The 17,385-nt window shown below is 36.2% G+C and overlaps 2 protein-coding genes across 4 annotated transcripts in view; one reads left to right on the forward strand and one right to left on the reverse strand.

Moving 5' to 3' along the window:
- Nexn (nexilin F-actin binding protein) overlaps positions 1–15,063 on the forward strand; it is a 32,485-nt gene extending 17,422 nt beyond the window's left edge. For 2 of the 3 annotated variants that reach the window (XM_048351626.1, XM_048351628.1), the window contains 9 exons: positions 178–219; positions 1,614–1,808; positions 1,911–2,087; positions 4,885–5,073; positions 5,791–5,988; positions 9,333–9,554; positions 12,339–12,524; positions 12,710–13,064; positions 13,161–15,063. In XM_048351626.1, coding sequence (XP_048207583.1) covers positions 178–219; positions 1,614–1,808; positions 1,911–2,087; positions 4,885–5,073; positions 5,791–5,988; positions 9,333–9,554; positions 12,339–12,524; positions 12,710–13,064; positions 13,161–13,174 — 1,578 coding nt within the window. In that variant the 3' untranslated portion in view covers positions 13,175–15,063. The remainder of the gene's footprint in view (positions 1–177; positions 220–1,613; positions 1,809–1,910; positions 2,088–4,884; positions 5,074–5,790; positions 5,989–9,332; positions 9,555–12,338; positions 12,525–12,709; positions 13,065–13,160) is intronic. The other variant, XM_048351627.1, reaches the window with a different exon arrangement.
- Positions 14,227–17,385, reverse strand: part of Fubp1 (far upstream element binding protein 1) — a 29,858-nt gene continuing 26,699 nt past the window's right edge. The window contains exons 20-21 of the mRNA XM_048351636.1: positions 16,636–16,682; positions 14,227–15,734 (exon numbers count right to left, since the gene is read on the reverse strand). Coding sequence (XP_048207593.1) covers positions 15,704–15,734; positions 16,636–16,682 — 78 coding nt within the window. The 3' untranslated portion in view covers positions 14,227–15,703. The remainder of the gene's footprint in view (positions 15,735–16,635; positions 16,683–17,385) is intronic.

The raw sequence follows: 17,385 nt of genomic DNA on the forward strand, positions 1-17,385 counted from the left end.
AATAAAGGCTGAATTTCCATTTAAAAGGATATTTAGCTAATTTGGAACAATATAAAATATTTCAAAACATATTTGAAAATTTACTAGGAATCACACTCAATTTTGTTTAGTTGTATATTTAAAAGCAACAAGCAGAAATTCAATGTAATGTAATGACATGAAATTCTCATTCAATAGATTGAGGACATAAACAATACGGAAACTGAATCAGCACCAGAGGTAAACTGATATTTCCTTTAATGAAACATTCACGTAAAATGATCTGATTCACAAATCATCTTCTATTCTGAGAAAAATTAAAAGGGATTTTATTTCAGTTTTATTATAAAGATAACAAACTGTTTTGCAAAAGCAAAATCATCCTTCTGCACTTTCAAACACTATGGCTTAGTGTTTTAAAGAAAAGTATGTTTTTGCTTCCATACTTAGTTTAGGATACTCTTCCAAGACTACCTCTTACTTCTTGAACTAATAATTGAGACCATTGAAAACTAACATTTGTAAGTGGCAGCTTCTTGTTTAGTCATCTGTCTTCTTACCTCAGAGTTCCTGAGATTTTGTGTTGTATTTTCACACACCAGTGTTGATGCAGTGTGTATTAACATTAGGAAATGCCAGTCAACCTCTTTTATCTAACAAATTTAAAAATCAAACAATTTGATGGTGTGCTTAAAACTTATATAGCCATATAAACTGGAATTTTTTTTATTTTGGGGAAATGGGTTATGCTTTTTAACTCTTCTTTTTGTTTTGAAAAAAGTTAAGAAGCAACAATAGATTCTATAACTCATACAATTATTTGAAATACATCTTAAATATCTTAACAGAATAATATGCTAGAGAGTTTTATTTGTACTATAAATGCTAAGTGACTCAATTGGATATTCTTTGGCTTTTGTCATTAAGGGTTAGTGGTATTAAGTGTTTATAAATGTGGGGGGAGGAATCATAAGAAGAAACAATGATTTTATGTCTAAGTATCCGCCATCAGATTGGTTTGGAGTAGATTCACTTATATATATTATCTTTTGTGGGATTAGTGCACAGAGAGCTAACTTTAGGAAATGGTACTACAGTTTTGTTACCTGAGCAGGGATGTATGGATTCCATCATCCAGAAAATAGAACGCTACTTGAACCTTGTCAGCATTAGACTTAAGTGAAATTAACTAGTTTTATTGAATTATTGAATTTATTAAATTAGTAACAATATAACATTTTGTTTTTCATAAAATCATTGACAGCAATGTAATGAAACTGACCAGTTATGGAGGTAAAGTTCCTTAAGACCTAAAATTTTTATTAAGAAGGTATATGCTGGGGTTTTTTTTTTTTTTTGGTATGTGTATGTGTGCTAGACCTGGTGCTTGAATTCAGGGCCTGAGCTTTTTCCCTGAGCTTTTTGGCTCAAAACTTATGCTCTTTTACTTGAGCCAAACCCCATTTCTCTTTTTGGTTGTTAATTGAAGATAAGTGTTTCATGGACTTTCCTACCCAGGGTGGCTTTTAACTGTGATTCTCACTTCTCTGCCTCCTGAGTAGTTAGGATTACAGGTGTGACCACACCAGAGCCCAGCCAAGAAGATATATACTAATTATCTGTCTTATAAATAGGAAGGAGATGATTCACTGCTTATAACAGTAGTGCCTGTCAAATCATATAAAACATCTGGAAAAACAAAGAAAAATTTTGAGGATGTAGGGGAAGAAGAACAAGAGAAAGAAAGAATTAAGTATGAAGATAAAAGAGTAAGATGTGAAGAGCAACAGCGAACTCTCAAGGAGGCAAAGTGTCTTTCATTGGTCATGGTAATTGTTTTTCGGTTTTAAAGAATCAACCTAATTAATTCAATAGCATGTTAAGCAATTCCCTTCATAACTAAGAGATTTGCTTTAATCATTTTTGCTTAGGATGATGAACTGGAAAATGAAGCCAAAAAGGAAGCACATTTTCCTGGAAAACTGAAACTAACTTTTGAAGAATTGGAGCGACAAAGACAAGAAAACCGAAAGAAGCAAGCTGAAGAGGAAGCAAGACAACGTTTAGAAGAAGAGAGGCGTGCTTTTGAAGAAGCTAGGAAGCAAATGGTACTCATATATATGTATATATTATAATGTATATATACATATGTATATATATGTATGTATCTTTAAACCTTGCACTTTATACTAAAAATGATAGCTAGCTTTAGATAAGGTTTATTAAAATAAATTAAAGGCCATGTGCCTGTGTACTGTGCCTGTAATCCTAGCTTCAGCGCCCAGGCCCTGAGTTCAAACTCCACAACCCATGCCCCCTTCCAAAAAAATTGAGTATTTCCTATGTGAAACGTTTTATTGGATAAGCTTTACATTTTGTCATTAATATTTGCAGATGCAAAAACAGTTATGCAATGACCCTATTTTTCTCTTCATTTGTTAGTTCAACAATGTCAACAATGCACTTGGTGACATGGTTGAAGGGCATTTTTAAGTCTTTTCAATATACATTTAGCATCAGTCCAGTTTTTCAAATATTTGAGCATATTATTATTAGTGTGTGTATGCTGATACTAGGGCTTGAACTCACGCCCTGGGCACTATCCCGTAGCTTTTTTTTCTCAAGGCTGGCACTCTCCCACTTGAGCCAACTCTATTTGTGGCTGGTTAATTGAAGATAAGGGTGTCTCAGACTTCCCTGCAGGGACTAGCTTCAAACCTTAGTCCTCAGATCTCTGCCTCCTGAGTAATTTATGATTACCAATGTGAGCCAGCCACTGGCACCAAGCAATTTGAAAATATTAAAGCAGTTAAAATAGCATTTGGTGTATATATGTGTGGGCGCATGCTCTGTGAGTGTTAACTATTATTATATTTCTGAAATTTTTCAATAAAGCCAGGTGCTAGTGGCTGACACCTATAATCCTAGCTACTTAGGAGGCTCAGATATGAGGATTGTGGTTCAAAGCTGGCCTGAGCAACACAGTGCATGGGACTCTTATCTCCAACCGACCACCAAAAAGCAGCAAGTGGAACTGTGGCTCAAGTGGTAGAGTGGTAATCTTGGGCAAAAATGATCAAGGACAACCCCTGAGTTCATGCCCAAGGCTGGCATATTAAAATAATTTTTTAAAATGAAAATCAGGAGTTGGTGGTTTGCACTTTTAATCGTAGCTACTCAGTAGGGTTGACATCTGGAGAATCAAGGATCGAAGCCAGTATGACAGAAAATCTACAAGACTACATTTTTTCTTTCTTTCTTTTTTTTTTTTTTTTTTTTGCCAGTCCTGGGGCTTGGACTCAGGTCCTGAGCACTGTCCCTGGTTTCTTTTTGCTCAAGGCTAGCATTCTGCCACTTGAGCCACAGCACCACTTCTGGCCGTTTTCTGTATATGTGGTGCTGGGGAATTGAACCCAGGGCCTCATGTATACGAGGCAAGCACTCTTGCCACTAGGCCATATCCCCAGCCCAAGACTACATTTTCAAAATAATCAGCAAAATGCAAAGCTGGATATATGGGTCAAGTGATAAAAAGTGCCAGCCAACTGTGCAAGCACCAAGGCCTTGAGTTTAAAAATGAATTTAAAAAATGGAACATGTCTTAAAATCAGCACAATTAATTGGTTAGATCTCTTTAATTATATTGGAAGGACTATATATCACAAATTTGTAACTTCTAAACATTTATTTAAAATATTATTACTTTTGGTTAATAATAATTGAATGCTACCTCCTTTTTTTTTTTTTTTTTTTTGCCAGTTCTAGGGCTTCAATTCAGGGCCTGGGCACCGTCCCTGAGCTTTTTTTTTGCTCAAGGAAGGCTAGCACTTTACCACTTGAGCCACAGTACCACTTCCTGCTTTTTCTGTTTATGTGGCACCAAGGAATCGAACCCAGGGCTTCTGGGATGCCAGGAAAGCACTCTACCACTAAGCCATTTTCCCAGCCTACCTACATATTTTATATATCACCTGTAGTCAACTTAATAAAAATATTGTTAATTAAATAGTACATTTCAATTAATATTTGAATGAGTTAACAATGAACCATGGAGCATGAATTGATTGCAGGCAATAATCTTATTATTTTTTGTTGTTGGTCTTGGGGCTTGAACTCTGGGCCTGGGCACTGTCCCTGAGCTCTGCAGCTCAAGGCTAGGGCTCTACCACTTGAGTCACAGCACCACTTCTGGAGATAAGTCCTGTCTGGACTGGTTTTGAACTGTGATCCTCAGATCTCAGCCTCCTGAGTAGCCAGGATTACAGGCATGAGCCACAGGTGCCTGGCGATAATCTTTTATCTAGTTGAAGAAGTACAATAGCTAATAGCTTTAAAACATCCATGAAAAGTTTATATATACTTAATATACTGAAGCCTCAATTTAAGTACACACACACACACACACACACACACACACACACACACACACACACAGTATGCACTGGAAGAGTTAATATTTAGTATGGCCATTACCATTTTAAAATATTCTACTTTATCTGAAAACTGTATTGAGACTTTTGAGTACATCTTTATTTGAATTTCTCCCAATTCAAGTATTTATGACATGAGACATCTAAAAGGAAGAGGATTTGGCCTTTATGAATTAGCTAGCTAGTCTGTGCCTTTATTTTTTGCCAGTCGTGGAGCCTGAACTCAGGGCCTGAGCAGTGTCCCTGGCTTCTTTTTGCTCAAGGCTAGCACCCTACCACTTGAGCCACGGTGCCACTTCTGGCTCTTTCCATATATGTGGTGCTGAGTAATTGAACCCAGGGCTTCATGTACATGAGGCAAGCACTTTACCATTAAGCCATATTCCCAGCCCTCTTCCTATCTTTTAAAAAGAAATTTCCTCCTATCCTAATGAATCCCAGCTTTTAGTACTCAATCATTTCTTTGGTCAATAAGGTAAATGAAGAGGAGGAAAACCAAGACACAGGAAGTATTTTAAAAGAGTACCGTCCTGGTAAACTCAAACTTAGTTTTGAGGAACTAGAAAGGCAAAGAAGAGAAGATGAAAAAAGGAAAGCAGAAGAAGAAGCCAGGAGGAGGATAGAAGAAGAAAAGAAGGCATTTGTTGAAGCAAGGAGAAGCATGGTAAGACAGAACCTAACTAAAGTATGCCATTAACATCCAGCTTATCAGACTTGGAGGAATTCCCTTTTATTTCTAGGAATCTATGCCAAGGGTAGGAATGGCAAATAGGTCCCCCCTTCCTCCCTGTCCTGGGGCTTGTGCTTTGGGCCTGAGCTCCATTTTGCTGAAGGCTAGCCCTCTATCACTTGAGTCACAGCACCATTTCTAGCTTTTTCTGTGATTAACTGGTATTAAGTCTCATGCATTGCTTGGGTTGGCTTTGAGCCACAATCCTCAGATCTCAGCCTCTTGAGTAGCAATTATTACAGGTGTGAGCCACCAAGGCCAAGCTGCAAATAGGTTTTAAAGTATCGCATAGGTAACACCAGTTGAATATGTCTCAGTTTCGCATAGAGAGATTCTGAGTAAATTGGCATATCTAGCATAAGGCCTTGAGTACTGTCTTCTTTCTGTGGGAATGCAGCCAGTCCTCTCCACTTCTCCACCGTCCTCTTCTTTCTCTTCTCCCCTTTCTATGATGCCTTTCCTTCATTTCTGTCATTCTTTAAATTTAAATCTTATCCAATGCATATTAAATGAGTCATTTAATCACAATTACCTAATTCTCTAAAGTGCCCTCAACCCTATTCATGCATTCTCAGTTGTTACAAGAAAGAATCCCTTTTAATATGTATAATTCTGGCCAAAAACGATAACAGAATTGTTATCACTTAATAGGTAGTAGATGATGACTCCTCAGAGTTGTGTAAAACCATCTCTCAAGAATCACTTATACCAGGGAAACTGGAAATTAATTTTGAAGAATTGTTAAAACAAAAAATGGAAGAAGAAAGACGACGAACAGAGGAGGAACGAAAGCATAAACTAGAAATGGAGAAACAGGAATTTGAACAACTGAGACAAGAAATGGGAGAGGTAAGATTTGAAGACATACCCATTTATTAACTATTTATACTTAAGCTAGTATTTTACTTATATTTCCTTAGAGTAACTCTGCAAGTAGTAGTATTTACATAAAAGCTACTCAACCTACTCCTGTGAGAGACAACTACTTAGTGCAGGCCTCTGCTCAGCTACATGCATTTTCTACACTTCACTCCTTTCTTGCTTGTTTCAAAATTGTACATAGGTTTGCAAGTAATTGGCATATTACTTCCCTAAGTATTTTTTAGAACCTCAAATTCCTTTGGATTTATTAACAAGAGTGATTGCAAACTGATGTCCTGAAAACTGTAATTTACCCATTTGTATTATTTTCCAGAACTGGGGGTTGAACTAGGGTGTTAGACAAGGCAAATGCTCTACCACTTGAACACTACCCCTTTGTCTTTTTGAGATGTGTTCTTATGCTAAGATGGCCTTAAGCCCTGGATCCTCATCTCTTTGCCTCCCAAGTAGCTGTGATTTCAGGCATGAACCACTACTCCTACACTGATAAATTTAATCAAAATGTAACTATAGGAATACCATGGATGGTAATATATTTTAACAGCTTGGAAAGTTGCCTAGTTGGTTCTTTTTATTTTGGCACTGGGTCTCATGCATATTAAGCACATATTGAACTATGAGCCATACCTCAGCTTCATGGGCAAAAATTTGAATTTTACTTTACCAAGTTATCCTAAGATGAAATTTTGTTATTAAAGTATCTTAGTATGGTACTCTTTTGTTAAAACAAACATGCACTGACTACACAGAGCCAGCCTCATGAATATGCAATGTGTTCACTCATTGGACCTTGTGTTCAGAAGGATACTGCAAGATGAATTTCAACACTCTGAGGTGAACATCTTCATCCTATCCCTGCATGCACATTGGAAGGCTAGGGCAATGGCTCTTTAGTGGCCTCTTGGGTAATTCCAGGCTATATATAGGAACAGTCAGATTCCTGGACCTAGCTTCATAACATGGGGAAATGTCTTGGCCTATGAACTATGAGTCTCTAACAGGGGTTGTAGTCTCTTGGAAGCTGTCTGTCATATTTTGGGGCAGTAGGTTGTAAGATGTTTTACTTCTCTGCCCTGGCTGTGTATAGCTGGTCCTGAGAATACAAATGTATGAATAAAATACATAAAATGAATAAGCTAGAGCAAAGTATTACAAGGTCTAACCTCTCCTTCCAGGCCCCAAATAATAGTATAATTAAATGAAAATGTAGTGTATGCAAACACACTTCTAGTTTGTATTATTGAGATGTAATACCATGAAATATAATAGTATGTAACGGTCAAGACATTTTTATGCTGTCAAACATCCTACTATGTCTGGGAGTTTCCAAGCAATGCAGAACCCTAATTCCAAGAGTAGCTAATTCAGTCATTAACTTTTAGTGATTTAAAAACCAATGTGGTGTAGGGGCTGGGGATATAGCCTAGTGGCAAGAGTGCCTGCCTCGGATACACGAGGCCCTAGGTTCGATTCCCCAGCACCACATATACAGAAAACGGCCATAAGCGGCACTGTGGCTCAAGTGGCAGAGTGCTAGCCTTGAGCGGGAAGAAGCCAGGGACAGTGCTCAGACCCTGAGTCCAAGGCCCAGGACTGGCCAAAAAAAAAAAAAAAAACAAACAAACCAATGTGGTGTCATAAAATGTGCTAGTTTTTTGGTGTTTTATGAGTTCTAAAAAGGAGGTAGTCAACAAAAAGCTGGAAGTGAAGCTGTAATAGAGCACTTAAGCCAAAAAAAAAAAAAAAAAAGGAGATAGTAAAATGAATGTCCCTTACTCCTTGATCAAATGTCGTTACATCCACTGTGAATCTCACTTTTTTTTTTTTTTGGTGCCAGTCCTAGGCCTTGGACTCAGGGCCTGAGCACTGTCCCTGGCTTTTTTGCTCAAGGCTAGCACTCTGCCACTTGAGCCGCAGCGCCACTTCTGGCCATTTTCTGTGGCGCTTGGGAATCGAACCGAGGGCTTCATGTCTATGAAGCAAGCGCTCTTGCCACTAGGCCATATCCCCAGCCCCTCTCACACTTTTTAATTTTGCCCTTAACTCTAGATTTTCTCCAGAAAAAGTATATGAGGAGTACTTGTGATATTTAGGGTTTATTATAGCAAAGGCCTAATAACAGTGGGCCTTGGAGGAATGTCTCAAGTGGTGATATAGTCTGGGGAAATAAATCGGAATGGGAAATAGTGTAAAAATCGGGAGTCCAATTTTGATTGGCTCCTTTTCACCACTGAAGAATATGAGAATACACACACATATTTACTAGAGTACTGGGTGATGCCTAACTTTATAACTACTATAAAATCAAAGGTAGAAATACTGGAGATAATTAGGCTCTATTTAAAGATGAAGAAAATCATGTCTAAACAACTAGGCAGACCACACAGCACCAATGCCAGCACTATAGTTCATATTTTATTCATAGCCCAACTGGCTTTACCGTCCCATACCAAAAATCTTCCTACAAAACATCCTAGCAAAAATTAATTTTGCCATGTCAGTTTCAGTTCTAGCAAGTTATTATGGAAAAGGGAATTTTGGCCACACTTGAGAAAATATTTAAATGGGATATGTCTTTGTAGCATCACCTTTAATCAGTGAATTTAAAGTGTTTAAGGAAGAAGTGTTTAGTTTGGGCTTCAAATTAAGAAATGGGTACACACTTTTGAGATGGATTATCATGTAAACTATAACACTCCTTCAATTGTTTTTCAACCACAACCTGAAAAAATTAAAAGTTCTGACATTTTAAAATTATCATTGTATGTAGCCTGATGAAATTTGCTGTCTTGCTTCAAACCACGTGAAACTAGTCATGCCTTTACCCAGAATGTCTACAGTGTTCATTAGTCACTTAGTACTTATTCCTTCTGTTACTGAGTTGAATGTCTCAAGAGAGCAGTGATGTCATTAAGCGATCCATAGCATACTTACTAATGGGCCCAATGACCCATAGTATAGATGACCACTTGGATATGCCAAAGAGAAGCTATAGAGCTTTATGTAAAATTTTTTTGGGGGAATGGCACAGGCTGTGCAGCATGAATACAGGCCCTGGGCACCATTTCTTCAATTTCTTTGATCAAGTCTTCTGTTCTACCACTTCTAATCTTCTGGTGGTGAACTGGCGATGAGTCTCTTGAACTTTCCTTCCCTACTGTAATACTGAAAGGAAAATGCTTGGGGAGAGGAGGGCTTTCACTACAGACAGGACTTAGAAATGTCTTTGGGTGTTTTGGAACATCTTACACATGGATAAGCAGGTAACTGCTGTAGTTCACTGACATTAAAAAAAAATCTCAATTTTGAAGGAGGAGGAGGAAAATGAAACCTTTGGATTGAGCAGTGAGTATGAAGAACTAATTAAATTAAAAAGGAGTGGCTCCATTCAAGCTAAAAATCTCAAGAGCAAGTTTGAAAAAATTGGACAGTTATCTGAAAAAGAAATACAGAGAAAGATAGAAGAAGAACGAGCAAGGAGGAGAGCAAATGACCTTGAAATTAAGGAGCGAGAAGCCGAAAACTTCCACGAGGTATATTGCTTTTACACTTAACAATGATGGCATAGTAACAATTTAACTGGAATAACATAGACTCTGAACTTTTGGTACTTACAATTAACCCTGGTGTATATAATGATCTGGAAACTATAAACATTAACATTATAAAATCTGAAGAGCTTTTGAGACTTCCCAGTTTCAAACCAACTTTAGTATTAAAATCTATGGTTAAGTTACATGGTTCAATTTAGGCAAAAATAGGTCAAAATAACAATTGGCACGTTCTACTATTCCTTCATACTCTGCTGAAAGTCACAGCAACAATTCAGTGTAAGAAGCATTAGAATTACAATGTCATGATTTTTGAGCAGCTTCTCAGGTAAATGTCCCTTCCCACAATATTTGAATGACTGTGTTGGCTTGGACTGATATACACTATACAGGCACTGAGGAACTAAGAGAAAATAGACCTAATTTCAACACAATGGGTAAAAGGTTGCTTTTGAGCAAGTAGTAACTTAGGCACCAATATTATACCAACATCACTAGGGAACCAGATGCTGCTAGAAATCATTTGGGATAAAGGTAGTCTGAAATACAGGTTAGGCAAGAGCATTGTGTTAAATGTGATTGTAAAACAGCTGACATCACAGATACCATTCAGACCTCTGTGCAATTAATCACTAACCTTGCCTTCTTTTGATGTGTGTGTGTGTGTGTGTGTGTGTGTGTGTGTGTGTGTGATGGGGCTTGAACTCTGGGCCTGGGAGATGTCCCTGAGCTCTTCAGCTCAAGGATAGCCTTCCACCATTTGAGCCATAGTGCCCCTCCCAACCTTTTCTGTTTATGTGGTACTGAGGAATTGAACCCAGGCTTCATGCATGCTAGGCAAGCACTCTACCACTAAGCCACATTCCTAGCCCCAAATCTGACTATTTTCCTCTTTAGAAAACATCAATGTTCATTTTGTCTATATTCTTTCAAGGCCTTCTTTGTAACCTATATCAATTAATTCCATTTCCATTCCTTTGCACCTAACTTATACTCAACTCACTGAGTAGCTAGCTAAAATGCAGTTCCAACATTTAACTTTTCCACCAAATCTCAAGGAAGATATAATTAATATTCCAATGCTAGGGTAGCAATGCCTTTTTTAATGTACCAAAGAACAATACTCAACACAATTCCTTTGGTAGACTGGCTTTCAGGAAAAAAAGAGCATAAAAACCACTGGCTGTTCCATTTTTTTTTGTTCGTGTTACCTATTCAAGGTTCTCATTTCCTAAAAGCAGGTTTGAGAGAGCTACACAGTTGTGAAGTTTGTTAAACCAAAGCCAGTTCCATTATGTGTAAAATTGAAGTAAACTTAGTTTAGCCTCTTTACATGTGATAATGGAACATTCTAGTGCCACATATTAACGGTAACTGCAGCCAGGAATACTTCTATCACCTGAAAGTAAACGACATACAAAAATTCTGTGCATGCAATAATCGATCTCACTATTGATGAGCCTTGTAACAGAGCAAGCCAGTTTTAACATGGTAGTGTCCGTGATCAGAGGAACAATGCCAAAGTATAACAAAATTTCACGTCAAGCAGAGACCACTAGCTGACTGGCCAGGGCTGCTCCTTGGAGAGCGATACTTCCTTGATTTCACAGGCTACTTTTAAAGCAAAGTAACTGCAAACTGCACACTGGGGAAATTCCAGCGTGAGTTTCCCTGACTGGCTATTTTACCATTGCAGTTACCTGTTTTGGCTTTGATACCGGGAACTGACAGCAGATGGTCATTTGGCACTGATACAGGAGGGTTAATAATGCTCTACCCCTGGCAAGCCACAAATGGGTTAAGCAAGCTGTTTACAGAAGCAGAATTCTGTGTTCACACTGACCTAGTACCAACTTTTAACAATTACTACCATGTTCTCCCATTACCACTAAGCAAGCTTGAGCAGGCTAAACCAATCCAGCACTCAATCATAAGTCAGTCAACCCAACCCAAGTTACCATGGCATTTCTACTACTATCATGGTTATTTCTATAGTCTATTTGACTATGATCACTTTTTAATTGTCCGTTACCAAGGTTGCTATCTACGTACAGAGGGGACCAAGGGCTCCCTTGTCAGGCTACAAGAAACTAGTTTGACAGGTGGGGGTGCAGCCCTCAAGCATGGAGTCATCACCAGGGCTTAGAAGCTGTTATATAACCTTAACACTTCTTTCATTGGAACAAAGGTGCAGCACTTCAAAACTGTTGTAAATATTCCATCAATCAAGATTTCCTTAAGCAGCCAATTAAATTTAGATTGTCAACTTCTCATATTTAAAAAAAATTTGTCAAGGTGATGTACCAAGGGGTTATGCAAAGTAGTGAGTACATTTCTTGTCTAACTTGTTAACTTCTCATATTTAATTGGTTACCCTAAAGCAATTTCCTTTGAAGGATGAGGGTTATTTTTGCATACCCACCAAAGTCTAAAGCAATTTAGAAATCCTAGTACTTAAGATAACTATATACTGTTCACTTCATATTGTCACCAGATTGGCCTATTCTTACATTTACAGTATGACATGTTTTCAATCTCTCCTTTATTTCCAGGGCTTCCAATTCTTAACCTTTAACTTCACATTTAGACTGTCTTCATGAAATTATCGTCAGTTTTTCTGCCAATGGCATGATCTGTACAACTGTGGTATGGTACAAATGTGCATACCAAATATACTTTGCTCCTATATATGACATGACTATTAACACTTTAGGTCTTGGATTTAGAAAGCAAGCAACTTTACTTTCTTGCCCTACTTTCCTGAAGGAAGAAGATGTTGATGTAAAGCCTGCAAAAAGAAGTGAGGCTCCATTTACTCATAAAGTGAATATGAAAGCTAGATTTGAACAAATGGCTAAGGCAAGAGAAGAAGAAGAACAAAGAAGAATAGAACAACAAAAATTATTACGAATGCAGTTTGAACAAAAAGAAATCGATGCAGCACTACAAAAGGTACCATTATCGGGCTTACATATTACTTGTAAAGGATCCTCTTAAAACCTGAGGAATGCTTTAATAGGTTCCGAATCACTGGTATGTTTTATAAAGTACTGTGTAGCAAGTATATGTTCTGTATCTTTACCTTATAGAAATTCTATTATGTCAAACCAAATACACGTATTTCAATTTCCATACAGAAAAGAGAGGATGAAGAAGAAGAAGGTAGCATCATGAATGGCTCCACTACTGAAGATGAAGAGCAAACAAGATCAGGAGCTCCATGGTTTAAAAAGTCACTCAAAAACACATCAGTTGTAGACAGTGAGCCAGTCAGGTTTACTGTTAAAGTAACTGGAGAACCAAAGCCAGAAATTACATGGTGGTTTGAAGGAGAACTACTTCAAGATGGAGAAGACTATCAATACATTGAAAGAGGAGAAACTTACTGCCTTTACTTACCAGAAACGTTCCCAGAAGATGGAGGAGAGTATATGTGTAAAGCCGTCAATAGTAAAGGCTCAGCAGCTAGTACCTGTATTCTTACCATTGAAAGTAAGAATTAATCCAGCTTTTAACCTTATATTCTCTTAAATTTTTTTTATCCTTATGAGAGGGGGGAAAAATCATTCTTCTTCTTCTCTTTTTTAGCTGACGACTACTAGGCTTCCTTCTTCCCTTGGAAATTTCTCTCTCCAACTTTCTTACTACATCCATCTTTTCTGTGGCGGGGCCAAAAAAAACCCAAAAAACAAACAAAAAGGAAACCAGAAGTGCCACTGTGTTGACTTCATAATTCCTTTCCTTAAAGTCTTCAAAACACAAACTCATGCAAAGCCAAGCATCTCTTTTCTGAATGAGTTATCAGTTATAACCATGGTTTGCAATCGCAGTCAATAAAATGTACCTATGAGAATTGGGAAATGCATTCAAAATTTTTCTTTCATAACATAAAGAGGCTGTGTATGTACTTCCCATAGGCTTATAGCAGTATATCATTATTTTGCACGAAAAAATGACCATCTATGAGCTTTTACGTCTAAAATTAGCCTGCAGTACCTGGCACTGAACCTGAAACTGATCAATGAGTATACTTTTCTCCTTTAGTACTACATAAATTGATTGGTGTAGTTTCACAAGTTGTGGAACCAAAGAGTATCATTCTTTTCATGGGAAAGGAGAAACATGGAGAAAAGCGAAAATTCAAGTAGTTTTGCTAGACAAAATTTGATAGAAATCATTGTTGAGTGTTCTGAATAACTCATATGGCAAATTAGTGTTGATACTGTCTGAACAAATCATATTTTAGTGAGAAAACTTTGTATCAATAGTTTATAAAGGAAAAAATATTTTGTAGCAGAAGTTTCAAGATGTATGAGGATTAGATTTAGGAAAAAGTAGCACAGCTTTAGCTCTAAGTTTTAAATAACTTTGTAAATAATTAGCTATCATGTTTTATTATTGAGTTGTTTTGTATTTTCAATTTCTGGAAGACAATTTCATTTTACAATGTAAGCTCATAAAAAGGTTGTGTATTAAAGAAGAAAAATCTAAGTTAAAGATTCACATAATCAAATGATCATCTGTTGTCAATTAGAAAATGAAAAACCCTCAGTATTTTCTCACAGTAAAGTTTTCCTGAGTCAAATGTAAAACAGAAGGTTCCTTTCAATGAGCATATCTACGAAAGAAACAAAGCACTCACATTCTTATAATATTCATTAATGTACATTTATTTATTTTATTAGGATCATAATGAGTACACAGTTACAGCAATCATGTGCCCTTTTACAATGTCATAAAAGCAAACTCTAAACCACAGTTTGTAAAGTATTCAATTTACCTCAAGTCCAAGCTGCATCTCCCTAAGACACTGTTCCCATCACAGTAGCCATTTTAAGCCAATCTTCTTTTTACACACGGGTAGTTTCTGTAGAGAACACTTTTCTCAGGACGAAAATGCATCAAGCATGCATAAGAAAATATATATATATATTCGCAAATACATTTAAAGGCTGGCTTTAGGTGTATTACTGAAGAAAATAAAACCCTAGGGTTCATTTGCCTCTTTCAAGAACCAATTTAAAAGTCCCTCAAAACTTTCTTCTATTGTGTAAGAAGTGACTGATCAAAGATTATAAGTAAAAACTTTCTTTAAGTATTACTGAAATGCATTTTAAAATGAGGCAAAATTGCAGGAAACAAAAATAAGACATCCTCACTGCTTACTTAACTCAACATCATTATTCTAAACAGGCTAACTTTTATGTACAATTGGTTCTCTTGACAAAAGAACCAAGCAAATGAAATGTTATAACCTGTTAATATTCTCCTGCTTCTTTTTGAAGGTACTGTAACTCCTATCCAAACTCAGTCTTAGTCATTAACTACCAAGATATTTAAGAACATATGTTTAAATGCTAATAAATGATCAGTTAAAAAATATCCCGTTTTAGTATTGAAACAATTCCAACAATTAAACAACAAAACTATACTCACTTATGGAACATCAAACCATAGAATTCTAAGTACCACCATACTAAGATTTTTTTTTTAAAGCTCACCTAATTGTTACATAAGTGCTAAATCAGCTCAATTTCAATCTAAACTAACCATCTCTTCTACCACTCACTCCTAGCATCCACTGCATTCAAATCAACAGCTGGCTCACCTTTTCTGTTTTCCAGTTACTTCAAGGCTAAGATTAATGTCATTTAAAAATGCTTATATAGTCAGTGAAGGCTTATGGTAATGAAATAAAAATTCTCATGAGATAGAAACAATACCCCAATACCTATTAATATTTGTCTGTTTTCTTTTATAGAAATGCAAACTACAACTAAAACTCGACAGGCTCTTAATGTTAAAGGAGCACTTTTATATTATCAAATATAACATACCTAACTATCAAAACACATACACATAAATGTGGTGCATAACTTAAGAAATTTAACAGTTCATGGAACATTTAAGATCAACTGAAAAGCAATTTAAAATGAAGTGATCAAAAGCAGGTACATTACACCCTATACCATATCATGTATGGGAATACATTTCATACTTCTCAATTATGATTTGCCAATTTTACCTTCTACATTGAGCCCTTCTATGGTCCATGCTCATCGGCTCACCAATGGCATACACTCAAAGGATTCCTCTTTATGGGTAACTATCTCAGGACCTGATTTTATGAGCTATGATTTGGTGCTTGCAGCATCTTCAGCACTGTGTGTGAAAATGAAGGCAGTATTTTTGAATATTTTTCTTTGTTGTAAAGATAAGCAGGATTTTAAAAAAGGATCAGCACATTTTAGAAACTGAACAAACAAAAACTGATGACGCTGCTTTAATACATTTATCTTAAATCAAAATATGTACCAGTTAGTCATCTAGAGGAACACACAAACATTTTAAACTGGCATAAAATAAATGCAGCGTCAGTTATTAAAATATAAATCAGAAAAACACGGGTTGCTAAACAGACTATGAAAGATTATTTGCTATACAGTTAACATTTCACTGATACACATGCCCTATCAAAACATACTGCCAATATTCTTTTAATTTTTCCTTTTCAGCATGTATAAAATTTATGAAAACAATTGTCTAAGGAAAAAAAAGTAACAAACTGACCCCCAAATATTCTTACTGAATTAACTAATTAAAAAAAAAAGAAAGAAAGAAATAAGAAAAGGAAAAAGAAACCATAGGTTTGGAGGGCAAAGAAAATGTCCTATCATTCATACAGACTGTGAAGGCTGTTGAAGTTTCTAACAATGATTTCCTAGATCAAGAACTACGTAAATGTTCTTTCTCAACTGTTAACATTTCTACATTTGGGGAAAAAATGTAAAAAGATTTGGGTGTTGTTCAGTTACAGCAGCAATCTACTCATTTTCTTGTTTTAATAAGAAAAAAAATTAAAACAAAAAACCATTACCCAGAAATGTAAACAGTTGTTGGAACAACTTAACAGACTTTCCACTAAGATGGTAGCATAGATAACAAAATACATTTTAGGGAAGCAGTAGCAGATTGCTTTTGAGTACACAACCACAAAAACCTCACAGGGACAACATTAATGTACTGAAATATTAATTTATATATGTCCTTAGGTTGTGCTTACCTGTTGCTTTTTGCAGCAGAACCTAAGGTGGAAGGTCTGGGAAGGCACTGTGAAGTATAAATAATTGCACTGTTTGCAATTAATAAAGATTTTAAACCTTAAATGAATCAAAATCAACAGCCTCCAATTTGTGTTATGATACTGAATTCAACTGAATTATTTCTTCAGTTCAATTAATAAATGCACCACTTTCCTAAAAGGTCATCTATATAACAGTATCATGCAATACTGAAATTGTTCATGTCAATACCCTACTCTTAAAGATAACATAACTAAATTCCTATTAAACTTCAAACTACAACTACATATCAAGATCTAAATAAGGATAAGGGAAGTCACTCTAGATTACATAAAACAGTCAAAAACATTTCAAAACATCTACAATGAACTGTACTGCTATTTTCCACCCTATATGTATCTCAACATTTATGTCTTGGTACATTCTTTCTTTAAAGTATACTCAAAACAACAAATGGTGCTCCCCACCAATAACAATATATTTATGAAATGGTGTTAAAAGTGCTACATTGCTTATTATTTGCAAACAGAAAACCACTTCTGTCTTACACATTTCAAGTTTTTCATATTAAGATATGCATATTTTACATTGAAAAACAGCATTTTAGGAGCACCAATACTATTCAACTTTGTTAATGATCAGTTTTCTTTAGCAATAGCTAAAGCATATAAAAAATACTTACCCATTAAGCTCACTTTAATAAAAATACAGAACTATGTATTATTCTGTTA

Source organism: Perognathus longimembris, chromosome 7 (assembly GCF_023159225.1).
Source record: "Perognathus longimembris pacificus isolate PPM17 chromosome 7, ASM2315922v1, whole genome shotgun sequence".
Lineage (NCBI taxonomy): Eukaryota > Metazoa > Chordata > Mammalia > Rodentia > Heteromyidae > Perognathus > Perognathus longimembris.